This window comes from Bos javanicus, chromosome 1 (genome assembly GCF_032452875.1).
Source record: "Bos javanicus breed banteng chromosome 1, ARS-OSU_banteng_1.0, whole genome shotgun sequence".
Taxonomy (NCBI): Eukaryota; Metazoa; Chordata; class Mammalia; order Artiodactyla; family Bovidae; genus Bos; species Bos javanicus.
The window spans coordinates 45,398,318-45,419,606 of NC_083868.1; the positions used below are offsets into that span (position 1 = coordinate 45,398,318).

Below are 21,289 nucleotides of genomic sequence, written 5' to 3' on the forward strand. Positions count from 1 at the left end.
GAAAATTCAAATAAATGTTGAAAAAACTGTTTTAAATGATGCAAAGAAGAAATCAAATGAAAATTACAAAATACTCAGAACTTCAGTGGAGGCACTCTCTATAACAACTGTGTGCACAGCTAAAAATATAGTTGGAATCAAACATTAAATATTAATTAACATGTGAGCAATCTAGAAAGATGGTATAGATGAACCTGTCAACAGGGTGAGAATAGAGAGGCAGACAATAGAACACAAATTAAAAAACACTTACTCCTTGGAAGGAAAGTTATGACCAACCTAGACAGCATATTAAAAAGCAGAGACACTACTTTGTCAACAACGATCCATCTAGTCAAGGCTATGGTTTTTCCAGTGGTTATGTATGGATGTGAGAGTTGGACTATAAAGGAAGCTGAGCACAGAAGAATTGATGCTTTTGAACTGTGGTGTTGGAGAAGACGCTTGAGAGTCCCTTGGACTGCAAGGAGATCCAACCAGTCCATCCTAAAGGAAATCAGTCCTGGGTGTTCATTGGAAGGACTGATGTTGAAGTTGAAACTCCAATATTTTGGCCACCTGATGCAAAAAGCTAAGTCATTGGAAAAGACTCTGATGCTGGGAAAGATTGAAGGCAGGAGGAGAAGGGGATGACAGAGGATGAGGTGGTTGGATGGCATCACCAACTCAATGGACATGAGTTTGAGTAAACTCTGGGAGTTGGTGATGGACAGAGAGGCCTGGTGTGCTGTAGTCCACGGGGTCACAAAGAGTTGGACACAACTGAGTGACTGAACTAAGCTGAATTGAACTGATGAGGACACAGAAGATGTAGGAGAGGGTGGGACAAATTGAGAGAGTAGCATTGACATATATACTACCACGTGTAAAATAGCTAGTGGGAAGCTGCTGCATAACACATGGAGCTCAGAGCTGGGCTTGGTGCTCTGTGTGACCTAGAGGGATAGGATGGGGAGGGGTGGGAGGGAGCCTCAACATGGAGGGGAATGTATGTCTATATACAGCTGATTCACATTGTTCTACAGGAGAAACAACATTGTAAAGCAATTATATTCCAATAAAATAAAAATACAGTTAGAATGACATAGCTTTAGGTATATATTAAAAATCAAGACAGTGAAATAATAAGCTTTCTAACTTTAGAAGTTAAAAAAAGAGTAAATTCTAAACTATGTTACACAGTAATGAAAATAAGAACAAATTAATAGAATGGAAATCAAAGAAACAAGAGCTGAGATCAACAAAACCAGAAGCTAGTTTTCCGGAAAGATAAATTTAAAAAAAAAAAAATATATATATATATATATATTTCCGGCGAGATTCCTTAAGACTAGTTCTAACCCTTGCACGCCTCGTCAGCTTCCGGGCCCTCAGAAGCCCTGCCCCGCGTCTGGGACTGTGCCTCCCTTTCTCGTCATCCACTCTGGGGCCAACCATGCTGCTCCGGCTCCCCTGACTGTGAGGGGAGGCTGTTCACAGTGTGGTGTGAGAAGAGCTTGCCGGTGTGGCCTGGAGTGTCCGCCTGTGTGAGCGCAAGGCTGCCTGAATGTGGGGCAGGACGGACAGAAGGCAAGAAGGGGCAGCTGCCAGCCACTGCCCTCCTGAGGTAGGGCTCCGAGGAACCCACGGTTTCTGAATTCAGACCTGGATTTTCAGGTCCTTATGAAGGTATTTTATCATGGCATTAGAGGTTTCCTTTTCCTTTTGTATAAATGGTAGGTAGGTCTTCATTGTACTTTGTCCCAGACCTCACATAGGGTTGTGTTGCTGGCGAAAATACAAATTAGTACCACTCCTGCGGCGAGATGATAATTACTTTCAAGATGCGAATGTGTACTCTTTGGCTCAGTAATTTCATGTCTGGAAATTGATTCTACAAATGGATTTGTACAACGGGCGAAGTAAAATGTGTAGAATGCAATTTTGAAGCAACAACTGAAAACAACGAAAGTGCCATCGATAAGGGGTTAAGTAAGTTAGGACACAATCAGATAATGGAATATAATGCAACTGTAAAGGAAGATGTGGAAGTTCTCTGAACCACATGAAAAGATTTTGACATTCATTAAGTGTAAGAGCAAGCTACAGAAAACGGGGGAAAAAATAAGACTATAGATTCATATTTGCTTATCCTTGTGAAAAGAAAGATTGGAAAAAATAAGTAGAAATTACTTGTGTATATTTGTGGATGGGGATAAGTGTTATTTTTATATTTCAACTCTGAAATATTACCTAATAAAATATATATTAAAATAAGACAGTGATTTCAAAAAAAAACACAGAAACTAGTGAGGAAACTCATAAGCAAATACCATGGAAAACCTTATCCTACTTTGGTAGGATACTTTGGTCAAGTGGCAGTTTTCTTAAAGAAATGTAAATGACCAAAATTTACTCCAAAATGAAGAGACAAAACAAGAATAGAACTGTAACCATTAAAAGTTATTAGGTTTTTTTTAAATTAAGAAATTACATGTGAATGCTACATACTGACTATCTTAGATATATTTATAATATAAACTGTGACAGGGAAGATAATTTCAGAATAGTGTTATATGTAGGTGAGGGTGAAGAAATATTAATATAAAGGAACTCAAAGGGTTTCAGCTCTTTCTATAAAGTTTCATTGCTCATACACAATCCATGGAATTCTCCGGGCCAGAATAGTGGAGTGGATAACCTTTCCCTTTTCCAGGGGATCTTCCCAACCAAGGATCAAACCCAGGCCTCCCACATTGCAGGCGGATTCTTTACCAGCTGAAGCACAGGGAAGTCCAAGAATACTGGAGTGGGAAGTCTATCCCTCCTCTAGGGGATCTTCCCGACCCAGGAATCAAACCAGGGTCTCCTACATTGCAGGCGGATTCTTTACCGACTAAGCTATCAGGGAAGCCCTAATGTCTGAAGCAAATCTGAGAGAAAGTTACTCTTTTAAACCAGGATATGGTAGCTAGAGATGTCTTGTTATTTCCTATACCTTGCATATTTTAAATATTTTATAATTTAAAAAGATTTTCACATTTCCTTGGTTACACAGAAGTTTTTCACATAACAGTTTCAGTTAAATTTCTCTTGCTAGATTGTAAGCTGTTTGAGATCAGAATCCATATCTCTTTAAAAAAAAAACTAATTATTTTTATTTTTATTATTTTTTATTTTTAATTTATTTATTTTAATTGGAGGCTAATTACTTTATAATATTATAGTGGTTTTTAGAGCAGTTTTAGGTTTACGGAAAAATTAAGCAGAAAGTACAGAGAATTCCCATTTACTGTCTCTCTCTCTCATCACCCCACCCCCTCTATAGTTTCCCTTATTAATATCTTACACTGATGTGTTGCTTTTGTTTCAATAGACAAGCCAATGTTGACACATGATTATTAATATATAGGTTACATTATGGTTCACTCTTCTGTTATAGTGTTGTGTGGATTTTGACAAATACATAATGACAGATAGTCACTGTTACAGGATCATACAGAATAGTTTACTGCCCTGAAAATCCAGTTCATTTCACCTATTCATCCTACCCTCCCTTCCCCAACCCCTGATTTCTTTACTGTCTCTGTAGTTTTGGCTTTTCCAGAATGATATATTTGAAATCATACTGTATGTAGACTGGCTCCTTTCACTTAGCTAAACATGTTTAATATTCCTCCATATCTTTTGTGGGCTTCATAGATCATTTCTTTTTCTGGCTAAATAATATGCCATTGTATGGATATTCTACAGGTGTTATTTTTTTTTAATCTATTCATGAAGGTCATCTAATTTGCTTCCAGTTTTAGGTGATTATATATACCATTGTTATAAACATTCAGGTGCTGCTTTTTGTGTGGGGACAAGTTTACACTTATTTGGGTGAATGCCTAGGAGCATCCTAAAGTTTGCAATATATATTTATGATTAATCTAAATTCACTTTCTAGTAATAATATATAGTCCCATGAGTAATGCCACCACCTTATAGCAGATCTTCCCAATTCCTCATTCTCTTTCTTTATAACATTTCTTGTCATTCATTTCATTTGTCCATAAGCTTTAATCATCTCATGTATCATTATTATTATTATTTTGAACAAACTGTTATCAGATCGATTAAGAATAAAAAAAAACTGAAAGACTTATTTTACCTTCATTTATTCCTTCTCTAATTCTCTTCTTATGTAGATCTGAGTTTCTGACCTGTATCATTTCCTTCTTTCTGAATAAATTTCCTTTAACATTTCTTGCAAGGTAAGTCTTCTGGTGATGAACTCCCTAAATTTTTCTGTCTGAGAATGTCTTTCTTCTTTACTTTTAAAGGATAATTATTTGGATGCAGAATATTTTGTTGTTTTCATTCAGCACTAAATATTTAACTCTACTCGTTTTTTGCTTGCATGATTTCTGAGGAGAGTTCCAGTATAGCTTTTATACTTGTTGCTTTATAGGTATTTTTCTCCCTTTTGACTTCTTCTGAAATGATCTTTTTGTCTTTGATTTTTTGCTGTTTGAATAGGAGGTGCCTAAGTATAGGGTTTTGTTTTATGTTTGACTTTTATCCGAGTTAGTGTGTTCTCTGACTCTGAGACTGCTGATTCTGTGATTTGGTGTCTGTCATTTATTTTGGAATAGTCTCAGCCATCAAAACTTAAAATGTCTTTTCAGTTCTTTTTGCTCTTTCCTCTACTTCTGTTGGACTTCCCGTATAGCTCACTCGGTAAAGAATCTGTTTGCAATGCAGGAGACCTGGGTTCAATTCTTGGGTTGGGAAGATTTCCCTGGAGAAGGAAATGGCAACCCACTCCAGCATTCTTGCCTGGAGAATCCCGTGAACAGACCAGCCTGGCAGGCCAGTCCATGGGGTTGCAAAGTCAGAGATGACTTAGCGACTAAACCACCACCACTCCTTCTCCTATTCCCGTTATATATATGTTATACCTTTTGTCCCATAGTTCTTAGATATTCTATTTTTCACAGTTTTTTTTTTTTTCCTCTTTTTAGTTTGGGAAGCTTCTACTGAATTCTTCAAGCGCACTGATTCTTATCAGTCTACTGATGAACCCAGCAAAGGAATTCTTCATTTCTGTCAGTGTTTTTTGATTACAGCATTTCTTTTTGATTCTTGCTTAGAATTTCCATTTATCTGATTATATTACCTCCTTGTTCTTAAAGATTGCCCATTTTTTCATTAAAGCTCTTAGTATATTAATAATAATTATCTTTAATTCCTGGTCTGATAATTCCAGAATCTCTGCTGTCTATAAATCTGGTTCTGATGGTTGGCTTGTCCCTTCAGTCATTTTTTGCCTATCAGCATGCCCTGTAATTTTTAGTTGAGAATCTGACATGATGTATTAGGTAAAAGAGATTGAGGTGCCTTTAATGTGAGGTTTTATGTTAGGCTGTGTTTTCTATTTATAGTAGCTGTAGGTGTTCCTTGCCAGTCAGTCTTCCCACCACTACTTCCCACCCTTTAGGCAAACACTGTTCTGATTGTATCACTGTAGATTAATTGTTATCCTTGAACTTCAAAAAAGAACCATATAAGATTTACTCTTTTATGTCTGAATACTCTTGTTAACATGTTTTTAAGATTCATTAATGTTATATATCTTTTTATTACTAAACAATGAATAGTCTATTATATGGATATACTATAATTCATTTATTCAGTCTGCTGTTGATGGTGGTTTCCTTTTTTTTTTCCCTTTTGACTACAATAAATAAAACTTCCGAGTGATTTCCCTGGCAGTCTGGTGGTTAGGATTACATGGGGCCTGGGGTGATCCTTGGTCAGGCAACTAAAATCCTACAAGCCACAGTGTGGCCAAAAAATAAAAAAAATTTTAAAAACCTGAAAACTTCTGAGATTGGATTCCCTGGGAAACAAATTCTGAGTTGAAGGTTTTAGTTTTACTATATTAAAAATTTCAACAGGTGGTGTAGGGATCAGTACTCATGGGGAATGACAGGCAGGATTGGGTGAAAGAAGAAACTGAACTGCAACACAGTGGGAGCTGGGCTGGCCCTTCAGAGTTGCCCTCTGTGTATTAGCTATCTTGCTGCAGAAGAAATCACCCCAAAACCTAGTGGCTTAAAGCCACAATTATTTATTATCTGTCAGAATTCAGAATTTGGAAGCAGCCTGCCTATGTAGTTCTGGATTAGGATGTCTCATAAAGTTGCCCTCAGATGGTGGCTGGAGCTGGGGTCACCTAAATGCTTCTCCACCCATGTGCAGTGCCTGGGCTGGGAAGACTCAGAAACAGCTGAAGCTCCTCCAGCTTTCCTGTGTCTGTGTAGTTCCCCACTTGATATCTCCAGCATGGAGGCTTCAGAGTAGCCAGGCTTCTTACATGTATCCTATAGGCTCAAGGCTTCTAAAGCATCTCCCTCTGAGTGAGAAGGAGCTAGGTGGAGGCCAAACCACCTTTTATGATCCCATCTGGAAGTCACACAGCACATTTCTCACACTGTATTAGTCAAGACAGATACAAAATTCCTCTGGATCCAAGGCGAGACCATAAACCTGCTTCTCGATGGAGAAGTGTCATCATTACAAGAAGAGTGAATGAGATGGAACATGTAGTACAGCTGTCTTTGGAAAATACTTTCTTTGAGGCATTGAGGCTGGGGAATGAGACTTTATTCCCTAGCATTGACTAGTCATGGCATGTGTCATAAGGCTCTTGTATGAGCTGATTCTCTTCAGTTGAGGGCAATTCCTAGAAAAGGATTCAGCTGTTTTCTTAGTTGTCAACATCCCTCAAAGCTGGGGGTAGCTCAGTCAGTAAAGAATCTGCCTGCAGTGCAGGAGATCCGGGTTCAATCCCTTGGTTGGGAACATAAGGAAATGACAACCCACTCCAGTATCCTTGCCTGGAAAATCTCATGGACAAAGGAGCCTGGTGGGCTGTAGTCCATGGGGTCGCAATGAGTAGGGCACGACTGAGTGACTAACGCTTAGTTACTTAACTTACTCAAAGCTGGAGGAGTGAGTGCTTCAGTCCTAAAGGTGGCATATGATTGACTGCATTTACTGCAGGTGTTAGAAACATTCTAGTCTCTTTGTGGACATATATTTCCTTTATTTTGCATATTTATGTAGGCATGGAATTTCTCATCATATGTATGTGTATCTTTATTTAGCTTCATGTTAGTACCAAACAGCTTTCCAAAATGGTGGTACCATCTGAAATTCTTAGCAGCAGTTTGCTAGAGTTCCAGTTGTTTCACATCCTTAACATTTGGCATCATCCTTTTGTAATTTTAGCCATTCTAGTTGGGTGTGAGATGATATTTCACTGTGGTTTTACTTTGCATTTCTCTGATGACTAATATGCTGATCACTTTCATGTGATTAATGCCCTTCTGTATATCTTCTTTTATGAAGTATGTATTCAAGCCTTTTACCCATTTAAAAAAGTGGGTTGTTTGTGTTACTAATAATGTGTACTGTCTACAATTTACAGTCCTAATTTATAGTTATAGCAACACTTTCTTTGACAGAGAAGTACTGCAAATATTTTCTCCCAGTCTGTAGCTTCTATTTTTATTATCTTAATGGTGTGTTTTGATGAGCAGTATTTTAAGTACAGTTTATCAATATTTTTTTATTTTATGTTTAGTGCTTTTTACATCTTCTTTAAATAAAAATCTTTGTCCTAAAGTTGTGGAGATATTCATCTTCTGTTTTCCCAGGGAAGCTTTGTAGTTTTAGCTTTTGTGTCTCAGGTCCATCTCGTATTGTGTTTTTTTATTTTTTTTTTAAATTTTATTTTATTTTTCAACTTTACATAATTGTATTAGTTTTGCCAAATATCAAAATGAATCCGCCACAGGTATACATGTGTTCCCCATCCTGAACCCTCCTCCCTCCTCCCTCCCCATACCATCCCTCTGGGTCGTCCCAGTGCACTAGCCCCAAGCATCCAGTATCGTGCATCGAACCTGGACTGGCAACTCGTTTCTTACATGATATTTTACATGTTTCAATGCCATTTTCCCAAATCTTCCCACCCTCTCCCTTTCCCACAGAGTCCATAAGACTGTTCTATACATCAGTGTCTCTTTTGCTGTCTCGTACACAGGGTTATTGTTACCATCTTTCTAAATTCCATATATATGCGTTAGTATACTGTATTGGTGTTTTTCTTTCTGGCTTACTTCACTCTGTATAATAGGCTCCAGTTTTTTTTAAATATTAATTTTTATTTATTTTCAGCTGTGCTGGCTCTTCATTGCTGTTCAGGCTTTTCTCTGGTTGCAGCGAGCTGGGGCTGCTCTCTCGGTGTGGTGCGTGGGCTTCACATTGTGGTAGCTTCCCTCGCTGTGGAGCACAGGTTCTAGAGCTCGCAGGCTTGGATCATTGTGGCTCCCTGGCTCTAGAAAACAAGCTCAGTAGCTGCGGTGCATGGGCTTAGCTGCTCTGCAGCATGTGGGATCTTCCTGGATCAGGGATGGAACTTGTGTCTCCTGCATTGGCAGGCGAATTGTTTACCACCAAGCCGCCAGGGAAGCCCTGACATTTGAGCGTGGTATATTATCCAGTTAGTCTAGCACTATTTGTTGAAACATTTTTCCTTTTCCAACCAAATTGCCTTGGAATCTTTTCAAAGAATCAACCAACTATATATATTTTATCTATTTCTAAACTGTTTATTCTATTTCAGTGGTGTGTTTGGCTGTTTTTATGATGATCTCATAATGTTTTGATTGCTATAGCTGTATAGTAAATCATAAAATTAGTAATGTCAGTGATCCAACTCTTTGTTTTGTTGTTTTAATTTTTTTTGGACTTTAGTTGATTTACAGTGTTGTGTTAGTTTCAGATATATAGCCAAGTGAATCAGTTATATACAAATATCCACTTTTTTTTTTAAAGATTCTTTTCCCATATAGGCCATTACAGAGTATTGAGTACAGTTCCCTGTTTGTTTTGGCTTTTCCAGGTCTTTTACATTTCCATAATATTAAAAAAAATTTTATTTGACTGCACTGGATCTTAGTTGCTACATGTGGGATCCAGATTCCCTGACCAGGGATCGAACCCAGGCCCCCTGCATTGGGAGTGCAGAGTCTTAACTACTGGACCACCTGGGAAGCCCTCCATAACATCTTGAGATCAGTTTGTCACTTTCTACAAAAAAAGTTCTTTTGTTTTAGATTTTGGCTTTATCAATTTGAGGACAATAGACTCTTGAACAACTATGAGTATTTGACACATACATGGTCTATATTTCCACTTATTTAGATATTTTTAAAATACAATTTTATTTGTTTGTTTCTTGGCTTTTCTGGGTCTTTGTTGCTGCATGAGCAACACTCACGTTGCACTCTAGTTGCAGTGAGCTGGGGCTAACTCTCTAGTTGTGATGCATGGGCTTCTCATTGTGGTGGCTTCTCTTGTTGCTGAGTATGGCCTCTAGAGTGTGGGCTCAGTAGTTGTGGCCCACGGGCTTAGTTGTTCCATAGCATGTGGAATCTTCCCAGACCACAGGTGGAACCCATGTCTCCTACATTGGCAAGTGGATTCTTTACTATTAAGCCACCAGGGAGGCCCCTTATTTAGACCCTTTAAAATTTCTTTCAGTACTGATGTCTTGCACACATTTTGTTAAATTTATTTCCAAAAATTTTATGAGTTTTAAGCTAATTTGAATGAAGATGATTTAATAATTTTATTTTCCAATTATTTAATGCTGCTGCCAAGTCGCTTCAGTCGTGTCTGACTCTGTGTGACCCCAGAGACGACAGCCCACCAGGCTCCCCCGTCCCTGGGATTCTCCAGGCAAGAACACTGCAGTGGATTGCCATTTCCTTCTCTACATTTAATGCTAGCATGTGGAAATAAATATAACTTCATTTATTTTTTTTTGCTTTTTTAATATAAATTTATTTATTTTAATTGGAGGTTAATTACTTTACAATATTGTATTGGTTTTGCCATACATCAACATGAATCCACCACAGGTGTACACGTGTTCCCCATCCTGAACCCCACTCCCACCTCCCTCCCCATGTCATCCCTCTGGGTCATCCCAGTGCACCAGCCCCTAGCATCCTGTATCATGCATCGAACCTGGACTGGTGATTCATTTCACATATGATATTATACATGTTTCAATGCCATTCTCCCAAATCATCCCACCCTTGCCCTCTCCCACAGAGTCCAAAAGACTGTTCTATACATCTGTGTCTCTTGCTGTCTCTCATACAGGGTTATCATTACCATCTTTCTAAATTCAATATATATGCATTGGTATCCTGTATTGGTGTTTTTCTCTCTGGCTTACTTCACTCTGTATAATAGGCTCCAGTTTCATCCACCTCATTAGAACTGATTCAAATGCATTCTTTTTAATGGCTGAATAATACCCCATTGTGTATATGTACCACAGCTTTCTTATCCATTCGTCTGCTGATGGACATCTAGGTTGCTTCCATGTCCTGGCTATTATAAACAGGGCTGCGATGAACACTGGGGTACACGTGTCTCTTTCAATTCTGGTTTCCTCGGTGTGTATGCCCAGCAGTGGGATTGCTTATTCTAGTAGTGTTTCTTTTTGAGACACCTTAGGATTTTATATGTATTTGATGATATCATCTGCAACAGAAGACAGTTCTACTTCTCCCTTTCTTTATGGTTTTTATTCCTTTTTCATACTCATATCACTGGTCAGCATCTTCAGCACAATGTTGAATAAAAGTGGTTATAGCAGTTATATTAAACTATTTCTGTCAGTCTCAGGGGTGAAAGTATTCAATGTGCAGGCATGCTCAGGTGTGTCCTGCTGCGACCCTAAGGACTGCAGCCCTCCAGGCTCTTCTGTCCAGATTTTCCAGGCAAGAATACTGGAGTGGATTGTTATTTCTTAGTCCAAGGGATCTTCCTGACCCAGGAATCAAACCTTCATCTCCTGCATTGCCAGGAGGATTCTTCACCATTGGTCCACCCAGAAAGTCCAAAAAGCATCTAATATTACACTATTAAGTATGATGTTAGAGGCAGGTTCTTCATAGATGATTGTTTTATCAGTTTGAAGAAGTTCCCTTTTATTCCTTATTTGCTTAGAGGTTAAAAAAATATGTCAGGTGTTTTTTGCCACCTTTATTGAAATGATTTTTGAATTTATGATTATTGAAATGACTATATTGTCTTCCCCCTCTGTTCTATCACATAGTGAATTAAATAATTGATTTTCTACTGTTAAACCAACTTTGCACTCCTGGTATAAATCTCACTTTGTCATGATGGATTGTCACTTTTATATACTGCTGGATTTGATTTGCTACTTTTCAAAAAGGTTTTGGCATCTGTATAAATGAAGTTTGCTGCTGCTACTGCTAAGTCACTTCAGTCATGTCCGACTCTGTGGGACCCCATAGACTGCAGCCCACCAGGCTCTCTTGTCCCTGGGATTCTCCAGGCAAGAACACTGGAGTGGGTTGCCATTTCCTTCTCCAATGGATGAAAGTGAAAAGTCAAAGTGAAGTCGCTCAGTCGTGTCCGACCCTCAGCAACCCCATGGACTGCAGCCTTCCAGGCTCCTCCATCCATGGGATTTTCCAGGCAAGAGTACTGGAGTGGGGTGCCATTGCCTTCTCCGATAAATGAAGTTTATCAGTCTGTAATTTTTTTTCCTTTAAGGTGTTTTTGTCAGATTTTGGTATCAGGGTTATCCTGGCTTTATAATATCATTTGGGAAGTTTCTCCCTTTCTCTATTTTCCAAAAGAATTTATATAAGATGGGTATTATTTCTACCCTAACTCAGCAGTAAAACTGTCCGGACTGGTGGTTGGATGCTTTCAGGATTTTCTCCTTATTTTTGAGTTTTAGCAGTTTTACCACGATGTGTCTAAATGTGGTTTCCCCCGTGTTTATTTTGCTTGTGGCTTTACTGAATTTCTTGGATCAAGTTTAAGAAGTTTCGACCATTATTCCTTCAGATATTTATCTGCTCTATTCCTTCTCATCTCCTTTTCTGGGACTGTATTTGCTTATAGGTTAGACTTCTTGATATTTTCCCACATGTCCTAGAAACTCTGTTTATTTTTTAAAATATATGTTTTCTTCAGATTTGAGGGGAATTTACAGCCAGACTTCGTGTCTCCCTTTTATATAGCTCCTTCCTTTCTGGGCTGTCTCCCTTCAATTTCCAGTTGTGTGGTAACCCCAGATCTTCATACTTTCACCCATTAAGATTGTAGCTTTCTGCTGGTGTTTCAGCCACTCCTGCTATACAGACTGGGTAGTGCCCTTAGCAGGGGAACTCTATAAACTTGCCATATACTTCAGTTTCTCTCTGTTTTTTATTGCTGTCCAATGTCCTCAGTTACTTAATTTAAAGTTTTTGTCCAGAGTTTTAAACTATCACCTGTAGGGTGATTAATATGGTACCATCGACTCCATCATTATTGGACCAGAACTCTGCCTCCTGTATTCTTAAGCTTGGTTAATTTGTTCACCATCCATCCTGTCTTTTGGTTTAGAGTCTCAGTGTCCTCAGCTCAAAATAACCAGTCACTAGATCCAAATCCTGTCTCAGGAGTGCTCCTGAGTTGATTGATCCGTAACTTCCTTACAGCCACTGTTTTAGATCAGGTTCTCATTTAGCTGGTCTCCTTTGCCTCCCAGCCTCAGTCATTTCCCATACTGCTTGAGGGGTCTTCCTAAAAAACATTCCTTATGATGTTACTCCCTTGTTTTAAGACCTCCCCCGCCCCAGCCCCCTGCCCCAGGCTCCTGTAGGATTAACTCTTTTTGGCTTGGTCTATAAAGCTGCTCACAGTGCCACTTATGTTCTGCTGCTGATCCACGAAGAACCAATGCTCCTGATGTGTTAGGCTTTTCTCTGTACTTGGACACATTAGAACTTTCCATGTTTTTGAATTTTTTGTTCTTTGTATCCTGCCTACGTTTTATCTGACTTTTCTAGATTTAGTCTTAAAACCTGATGCTAACATCCGCTCTTCTCTGGAATAGTTACCAGTCTTTCCTGGATGGTCTGCCTCTGTTTTCATCTCTCTTCTGAGTTCTTATAGCACTTGTAAATCTGCATTGACATGTTTTGACTATATCTATCTAATCTATTGACATAACCTCCTGTTTCCTTCAGTAGATTCAAATCTCCTTGGACAGGGTGTTATATCTTTGAAATATGGGGTTTTTTTTTTGGTATCCATAGCATCTAGTAAACATTGTATATCCTGTGTAAATTCTGTTTTGTTTTTTTTTTTGATCATATTACAAAGAATATTTTTCAGCAGTGGTCTTCAAACATAGTGATTTTACATATAGAAATCAAAGGCCACAGACCCCAAAAAGGAAACTAATCAGCCAGTTCATACACTATTCTGTTATTTATTGTTTCTTTAGGAACAGTTACCTCTACGTCAAGCACCCCTATAGAGTTCTGCAAGAATGGTGGAACCCGGCAAAATGGCAGATGCATTTGTCCAGAAGAGTGGAAAGGACTGAGATGTACAATCAGTAAGTTACTTGGGATAATACTAGGGTGTGAGATTTAGGTGAATCTTACGTTTCTAAGGACAGCAGCAAAGCTTCTCGAAGTTCCTGTCAATTGCCATAGTAACAATGGGCATAATGATCACGAATTTAAGATGTGTTTATTAGCTGAAGAGTAAAAACTGAGTTTTCTTGTGCTATTTACCTGTATGTTCAGTACACTGCCTTTATTTTCCAACTGTCAAGTTTCTCTGTAAAACTAATGGTTGCTCTTCTTTCTGACTGCAGTGTCTACTATAGGGCAATGGGTAATATGATTTTCCCAGGTCCTTTCAAATGGTAATATGCCATGTTGCTGCTGCTGCTAAGTCGCTTCAGTCGTGTCTGACTCTGTGCGACCCCATAGACAGCAGCCTACCAGGCCCCACTGTCCCTGGGATTCTCCAGGCAAGAACACTGGAGTGGGTTGCCATTTTCTTCTCCAGTGCATGAAAGTGAGAAGTGAAAGGGAAGTCGCTTAGTTGTGTCCGACTCTTAGCGACCCCATGGACTGCAGCCCACCAGGCTCCTCCATCCATGGGATTTTCCAGGCAAGAGTACTGGAGTAGGGTGCCTTTGCCTTCTCCGAATATGCCATGTTACATCATTTCAAATATCATAATTCTAACATATTTAACTTTTCTGAAGTCAAGATGCATCTACTTGTCCAAATATCTACTTAGGTGAAGTTTTTGTTTTTTCTATCTTTCTCTTGGAGAGATATTATTAAATCAGTGGCTTGACTTCGCTCAATGGTATCTCAGAATCAAAGTTAAAAGCACTTCTTGATCTGCAGTGTGCTTCCCAGCACTCTATACACTTCATGCTGCCTGCTAAGGATTCAGAGTCTTAGAACTCACTCCTATAATTTACAACGTTCTGAACAGCCAGGCTACCCCACAGAAACCCATGCCTTTGGCTGTTTGCTTTAACCTCCACCCTCGATCCCTTTGCCACTGTAGGCTCTATATCTTTGATTTTCAAGGTTCCAACTAATGTAATACACTATCCTTTCTGATGTGTTAGTGATCACATCCTACCTATACTGAGTTATATATTGTGCACATTTTAACTGAACCTGTTATATAATGTACTAGTTACTGTAATGGTAGTAACTTAAGTAGATAAGAAAATATGAGGTTGCTGGGTGGTCAGTGAGGCCTAAAAGCCTTCTGTTACCCTTCAAATTACACTCTATAGGATTTGAACTTTGGCTTTAGTCTGGTTTGAAATTCAGAAAGAAAAATGATGAAAATTAATAATGAAAAATTCTTGATGATGATGAATTTATGATTGAAAAATATTTTTTCTTTCCATTACAGTTAATTTCTGTGAAAACAGTACGTATGGGAGGTTTACTTTTAACAGAATTCCCGTGGGAAGATATGGATCTTCCTTGCAAGTATGTGCTAAGAACACTCGAAACGGTATGTGCTTTCCCAAGCATCTCCTCTGTCTAGGCATATGAATTGCGCCACGGGATCATACCTATCATCTCTCCAACTAATTTTAGATCCCTGAAAGAGGCATCAGGGAAGATTTTGTTGAAGGCATTGGCTCCCTTTCATGATGCCAGTGTTCAGAGTTTTGGGTGTTAACACATAATTCCAATTTTCCTAAAAACTAAAATATAGATCAGTAGTAAATTCCTTTTAATTCTTCTTCAATTGATTTATTCTTGAGGCCCCCTCCATCTCCTGGAGTTTGACCAAGTTGAGATCTGTTCTCTCAGTTACATAATTTATCTCAATTTTAAAGATTAGCTAGCCTGTGGATTTATACCATATCTACTTTGAGACTTCATCTTTCTAGGTAGAAATGCAGTTGAGTCTGTCCAGTTAGTAGTCCTTCACCTATTTGAATATTTTAGTTTTTCATCTTGGAATATTCTCTAGCTTCAGCATACCTTTCCTGAAGTGTAACAATGTTTTTTGCATAAAAGCTTTCCAAGAATAAAGGAGCAAATGATATTTTTTATTTCTGATATGCATTCTGATGATATCCAGGATTTTGATGACATATGTGATTTTAATGCCAGATTGGGTAATATCTTCTAAGAGTAGCCCTTTAAATTCATGGACTCCTTTCCTGACAGCTTAGAGCCCACTGTGCCATGTGATTTCCCTAAATGTTTTAACAGCTCTTAGTTAGTATTGATTTTTATCTGACCAGTCCCCTTGCCTCTCATACCTTCCTGTGGGTCATCATTCACTTCCTGCAGAACCGGATATCTCAGTAACTAACTCTAGCTTTTTTATGCAAGTGTTTGATTGAACTTCTGCCAATAATGAAACTGAGAAAATGTTCACATTTTATTTAGATATTTATTTCTATATGTGTCAAGTACTCTTTGAAGCACTAAATAAATTACATGTATTGCTCCTTCCAATGCCTTTCTTTGCTTTATTCTAAGAGATTATTGAGACCAGCTTTCCATTTGCCGAATCTAAATTGCCTCTGCCCACATATATTACACTTATTCAAGTATTCATTATTCTGTTCTTTACATAGTTATTTCTAGCTTCTTGATAAGAGCTCAGAGGTAAAAGAGGAGCTTCAATTATATTGGTCCTTACTTCCAGTGATATGTCAATAGATACATAATGTCTTAATTTTTATGTTTTTTATGTCTTAAATATTTCATTATAATTTACAAAAGAGATGTGGCTACAAAAAATAACTGTGCTATTGAACTGGGAAGAGTAAAAATATCAGTTATATACCCATCAAGGGATATCACAATTGCTTGAAATATATTACATTTTTTGAACAAGAGAATCACCACCTTTCACTTGGTTATGTATTTTTCTTTCCTTAGTAATTAGTATGAAAATGTTTGTTACACTTATCTTTGAATTTCAGATTGAGCCCATAAAATAATTTAAATATATAGATTTCTAGGAAGGGAGGATCAAGAGGGAGGGGACATATGTATACCTATGGCTGATTAATGTTGATGTATGGCAGAAACTGACAAAATATTGTAAAGCAATTATCCTTCAATTAAAAATAAATAAATTTTAAAAAACGATATAGATGTCAACAATTGGTAAATTTGCTTTTAGTATTATATTAATAATTACTTCTAATTAATTTGGCTTTATAAAATATTTTTAATGATTCTGAGTGGATAGATTCATACTTGTAAGTAATATAGAGGAAAAGATGCATTTGAACTATGGCCACATAAAAAATAATATCCTACATAAATGTTTAAAATTTTCATTATGCCATAGAGTAGAAGTGGAGTGATCATATAAGAGTGAATTTAACCTTCTGCTTTAAGTGTTATAGGAGCAACCTCTAGTTTTTGTGTTTCTAGTGGTTGCCCCTTAAGCAGCTACCCAAAGCTGTCCTGAGAAGAGTTCACCTACTGATCAGCTGTCCCACTAATGACAACTGGCAGTGATTTTATCTATTTACAGCCTCTTAAGTACTAGCCAGAGGAGGACGTTGAGATGCCGAGGCTCAGGTGATAATCCTAGGAAATAAACCTGATGATTTATTGAGAGCCAGTAACATACTCTGTAGACGCTGCAAAAACTGTGGAACTCTTTGCCTTTCACGTGTTACCCAGATTTGGGTGAAGAAGGAAAGAGCACTATAGAATTCAGTATCTATATAGTCCATGGAATTCTCCAGGCCAGAATACTGTACTGAGTATCCTTTCCCTTCTCCAGGGGATCTTCCTACCTAGGGATCAAACCCAGGTCTCTCACATTGCAGGTGGATTCTCTACCAGCTGAGCCACAGGGGAAGCCCAACAATACTGGAATGGGTAGCCTATCCCCTCTCCAGCGGATCTTCCCAACCCAGGAATCGAACCAGGGTCTCCTGCATTGCAGTCGGATTCATTACCAACTGAGCTATCAGGGAAGCCCATATAGTTCAATCTCTAGGAGGAATTTTTCACATTGTTTCTGGTCTTTCAGACTAGTATGCTCTGTCATATCCAATTCAATGCCCTTATGTCCCTTGTTTTTGGAAGGCAAACCTTCCTTGCAGACTTCAAAGGAAGAAAATAGTTGACTGATCTTTTGAATTCCAGATTTAAAAATCTAGACAAGTGGTATCTGCCTGAAATATTCATGCAGTGACTGGCTGATTCACTTTTCCCTTGCTGTGTATCAAAATATCCCAAACTTACTGCCTGACAACAATAAAGATATAAGCTCCTCATAGTCCTGTGGGTTGACTGTGGCAGCTGGATTGTGCTGGAAGGTTTAAGATGATCTTATTCACATGAGGCTTTGGTGCTGCCTGTTGGCTGGAGGTCTTCAGGTCTCTTTCACATGGCCTTTCACCTCCAGTAGATTAGACCTGCTTCCTTACATGATGGTCTCAGAACAGTGTTCCAGGAAGGCGAAGACCTAAAGTTCAAGTCTTCCTGATGATCTAGGTTTTGGAAATCAAACAATGTTATTTCTACCACATTTTGTTGATCAAAGCAAGATTCAGGAAATGGAGGAACAGACTTCACTTCTTGATGGGAGGAGCAGTAAAATCATATTGTGAAGGGGTTATGTACTGGAGTAGGTGGTTGCTTCGATTTTTCCAAGTATTCTTTATTTCTTCTTTTCTTTAAAATTGAAGTATAGTTGATTAACAATATTGTGTTAGTTTCATATATATAGAAAAGTGATTCATATATATATATATATATATATATATATATATATATATGTGGGCAGGGGGGCTTCTGTGGTGGCTCAGATGGTAAAGAATCCGTCTGCAATGAGGGAGAACTGGGTTCAATCCCTGGGTTGGGAAGATCCCTGGAGGAGGGCATAGCAACCCACTCTAGTATTCTTGCTTGGAGAATCCCCATGGACAGAGGAGCCTTGCGTGCTTCAGTCCATGGGGTCGCCAAGAGTTGGACATGACTGAGCAACTAAGAATATGTGTATGTGTATTCTTTTTTTGTTTGTTTCTTTTCCATTGTAGGTTATTACAAGACATTGAATATAGTTTCCAGTGCTAAACAATAAACCTGGGTTTTTTAAAATCTATTTTACATATGGAAGTATGTACTTGTTAATCCCATAATCATAATTTATCCTTCCCTGCTTCTTCTTTTTATTAAAGCGGGCAATCCGTTGGCAGTTCGGCAGTGCAGTCTTAATGAAAATGGAGAGATAGAATTACAAAATGTGACGATAGGAAATTGTAATCAAACTCTGGAAACCTTGGAAAAGCAGGTAGGCTATATGTTCCATGAGATGGGCAATGGGGAAAAGTTCAGACTGTACATACTCTCTGTTCTTCAGATACTTGATGCGAAATTAATGCTTTCAAAACTCTCAGACTAGAAATAGCAAAGACTATTAACTAAAACCATCCTTATATTTTAAAGTTGATATCCATTTGTGAAAACGGACAGTTGGACATGTTTGTTTGGCAAAGGTCAGCAAATGATAATTTATATCATATTTTATTTTTTAGAACTATTTCAGTATTTTAAATAGCTGCATTTTACATTTGATATACATTATAAAGAAAACGAAAATATGTCTTTTCTCACTTTACTTTTGGTATTGTACATTTTTTAATAAAATTTTATTTTTTAGCACCAAAAGCATTTTATATTGGGGTATAGCCAATTAACAATGTTGTGGTAGTTTCAGGTCAACTGTGAAGGGACTCAGCAATACATATACATGTATCCATTCTCCCCCAAACCCTGTTACCATCCAGGCTGGCACATAACATTGAGCAGAGTTCCATGTGCTATACAATAGGTTCTTGTTGATTATCCATTTTAAATATAGCAGTGTGTACAAGACATTCCCTAAATCCTTAACTATTTTTTAAATGGCCTCATATGTTTGACCACTGAAGTTTTGACTGAAAATAGATACCTAACATTTGATACCAAAAGGAAGGTATTTTATGGTCTCTTGGATCAGAATAAAGAGAAACAAACTATGATCAAAACCCCTTTGAAACAGGAAGTTCAGAACCTGATGCTGGTCTCAGGGGCTGTATTCATGAGCAGGTGAAGTGGGAAATATAATTATTCTTTAATGCAAATTAGATTATTTTGACTAAGGATATACTCAAATGCAAATGCAAGGAATTGTTAGTACCTGGGATTGAGCAAGGGGAGGAAGAAGAAATTTATATGTATGTGTTCCTCTTGGCACTAGGCATGTTACATGTGTTATCTCATTTAGTCCTTACATAACCTGTAGCTCAAACGATAAAGAACCTGCTTGCCATGCAGGAGACCAGGGTTCGATCCCTGGGTTGGGAAGTTCCTCTGGAGAAGGGAATGGCAATCCACTCCAGTATTCTTGCCTGGAGAATTCCATGGACAGAGAAGCCTGGTGGGCTGCAGTCCATGGGGTCACAAAGAGTCGGACATGACTGAGCAACTAACACACACACAACCTCTGTGAGTTATATTTTCATTCTCATATTATAGATTATTCTAGCTAATCACACTTACATGTTATTGAGTACTAACTGCATGCTAAATACTGTGCTGAACATTTTATGTGTGTTATTTTAATTTTAAAAGTGACTATGCTGCTGCTGAGTCACTTCAGTCATGTCCGACTCTGTGCGACCCCATAGACGGCAGCCCACAGGCTCCACCGTCCCTGGGATTCTCCAGGCAAGAACACTGGAGTGGGTTGCCATTTCATTCTCCAGTGCATGAAAGTGAAAAGTGAAAGTGAAGTCGCTCAGTCGTGTCTGACCCTCAGTGACCCCATGGACTGCAGCCTACCAGGCTCCTCCATCCATGGGATTTTCCAGGCAAGAGTACTGGAGTGGGGTGCCATTGCTTTCTCCGAAAAGTGACTATATAGATCAGCATTGATGTGTTCATTCTATAGATGAGGAAACGGTCTCTGAGAGTGTCCTATTTTGCTCAGTGAACCACAGCCAAAAAGTGATGGAGCCAGTCTTTAAAGTCCACACTGTACCACACTGGCTCCCTAATCTCAGTTGGGCAAGGGAGTGGGTGAAGATGAGGGTAGAGTGTGGAGATGGCTGCCAACCACATAGATTGTGTGGCTCAGACAGTAAGGAATCTGTCTGCAATGCAAAAGATGCGGGTTCGATTCCTGGGTTGGGAAGATCCTGTGGAGGAGGGCATGGCAACCCACTCCAGTATTCTTGCCTGGAGAATCCCATGGACAGAGGAGCCTGGTGGGCTGCAGTCCATGGGGTCACACAGAGTCAGACATGACTGAGTGACTAACATTTGCACTTTCACATAGATTGGGGAAAAGGCTTCATGTTCTGGAGTCTGATAAGCCAGTTTTTGATCGTCATTTCTGTCATTGGTAAGCTGCATGAACTTCGGGTGAGCTCCATAACCCCTCCAAGCCTTTAAATAGGAATGAGGGTGCTCAACTCGCAATATTGTTTTGCATATTAAATGTGATAACCCCTATAAAACATCTAGTTAAATGCCTTACACATAGCAGAGACCTGGCCTTTGAATGAGAACCTTGTTTCTACTGATTCGACATTGTTTCTGACTCTTCCACAAGAGTAAATAGTCTGGGACCTTGGTTTGATTTTTGCAATGATGCTGCCATCTAGTGAAAACTAAGCCACATAGACACATACGTATTAACACTTGGCTCCACTAAAGATAATATGGGTTAATATGTTTAGCCTCACAACCTAGAGCCTGAAGGTTCACTGGTACCTGGAGAGGTTTCCTAACTTCCCTAACTCTACGTGCTGCAAAGCCAGCTTAAAAAATTTCCAGCCCATTGCAGGCTATAATTTTGTAAAATACTAATGAATTACTAGGAAAGTAAAACAAAAAATGCTTATAGG

At 38.6% G+C, this 21,289-nt stretch overlaps 1 protein-coding gene across 1 annotated transcript in view; it reads left to right on the forward strand.

Moving 5' to 3' along the window:
• ADGRG7 (adhesion G protein-coupled receptor G7) overlaps positions 1–21,289 on the forward strand; it is a 66,565-nt gene that overhangs the window by 6,737 nt on the left and 38,539 nt on the right. The window contains exons 2-4 of the mRNA XM_061382728.1: positions 13,364–13,477; positions 14,815–14,919; positions 18,578–18,690. Of these exons, the coding sequence (XP_061238712.1) occupies positions 13,364–13,477; positions 14,815–14,919; positions 18,578–18,690 (332 nt within the window). The remainder of the gene's footprint in view (positions 1–13,363; positions 13,478–14,814; positions 14,920–18,577; positions 18,691–21,289) is intronic.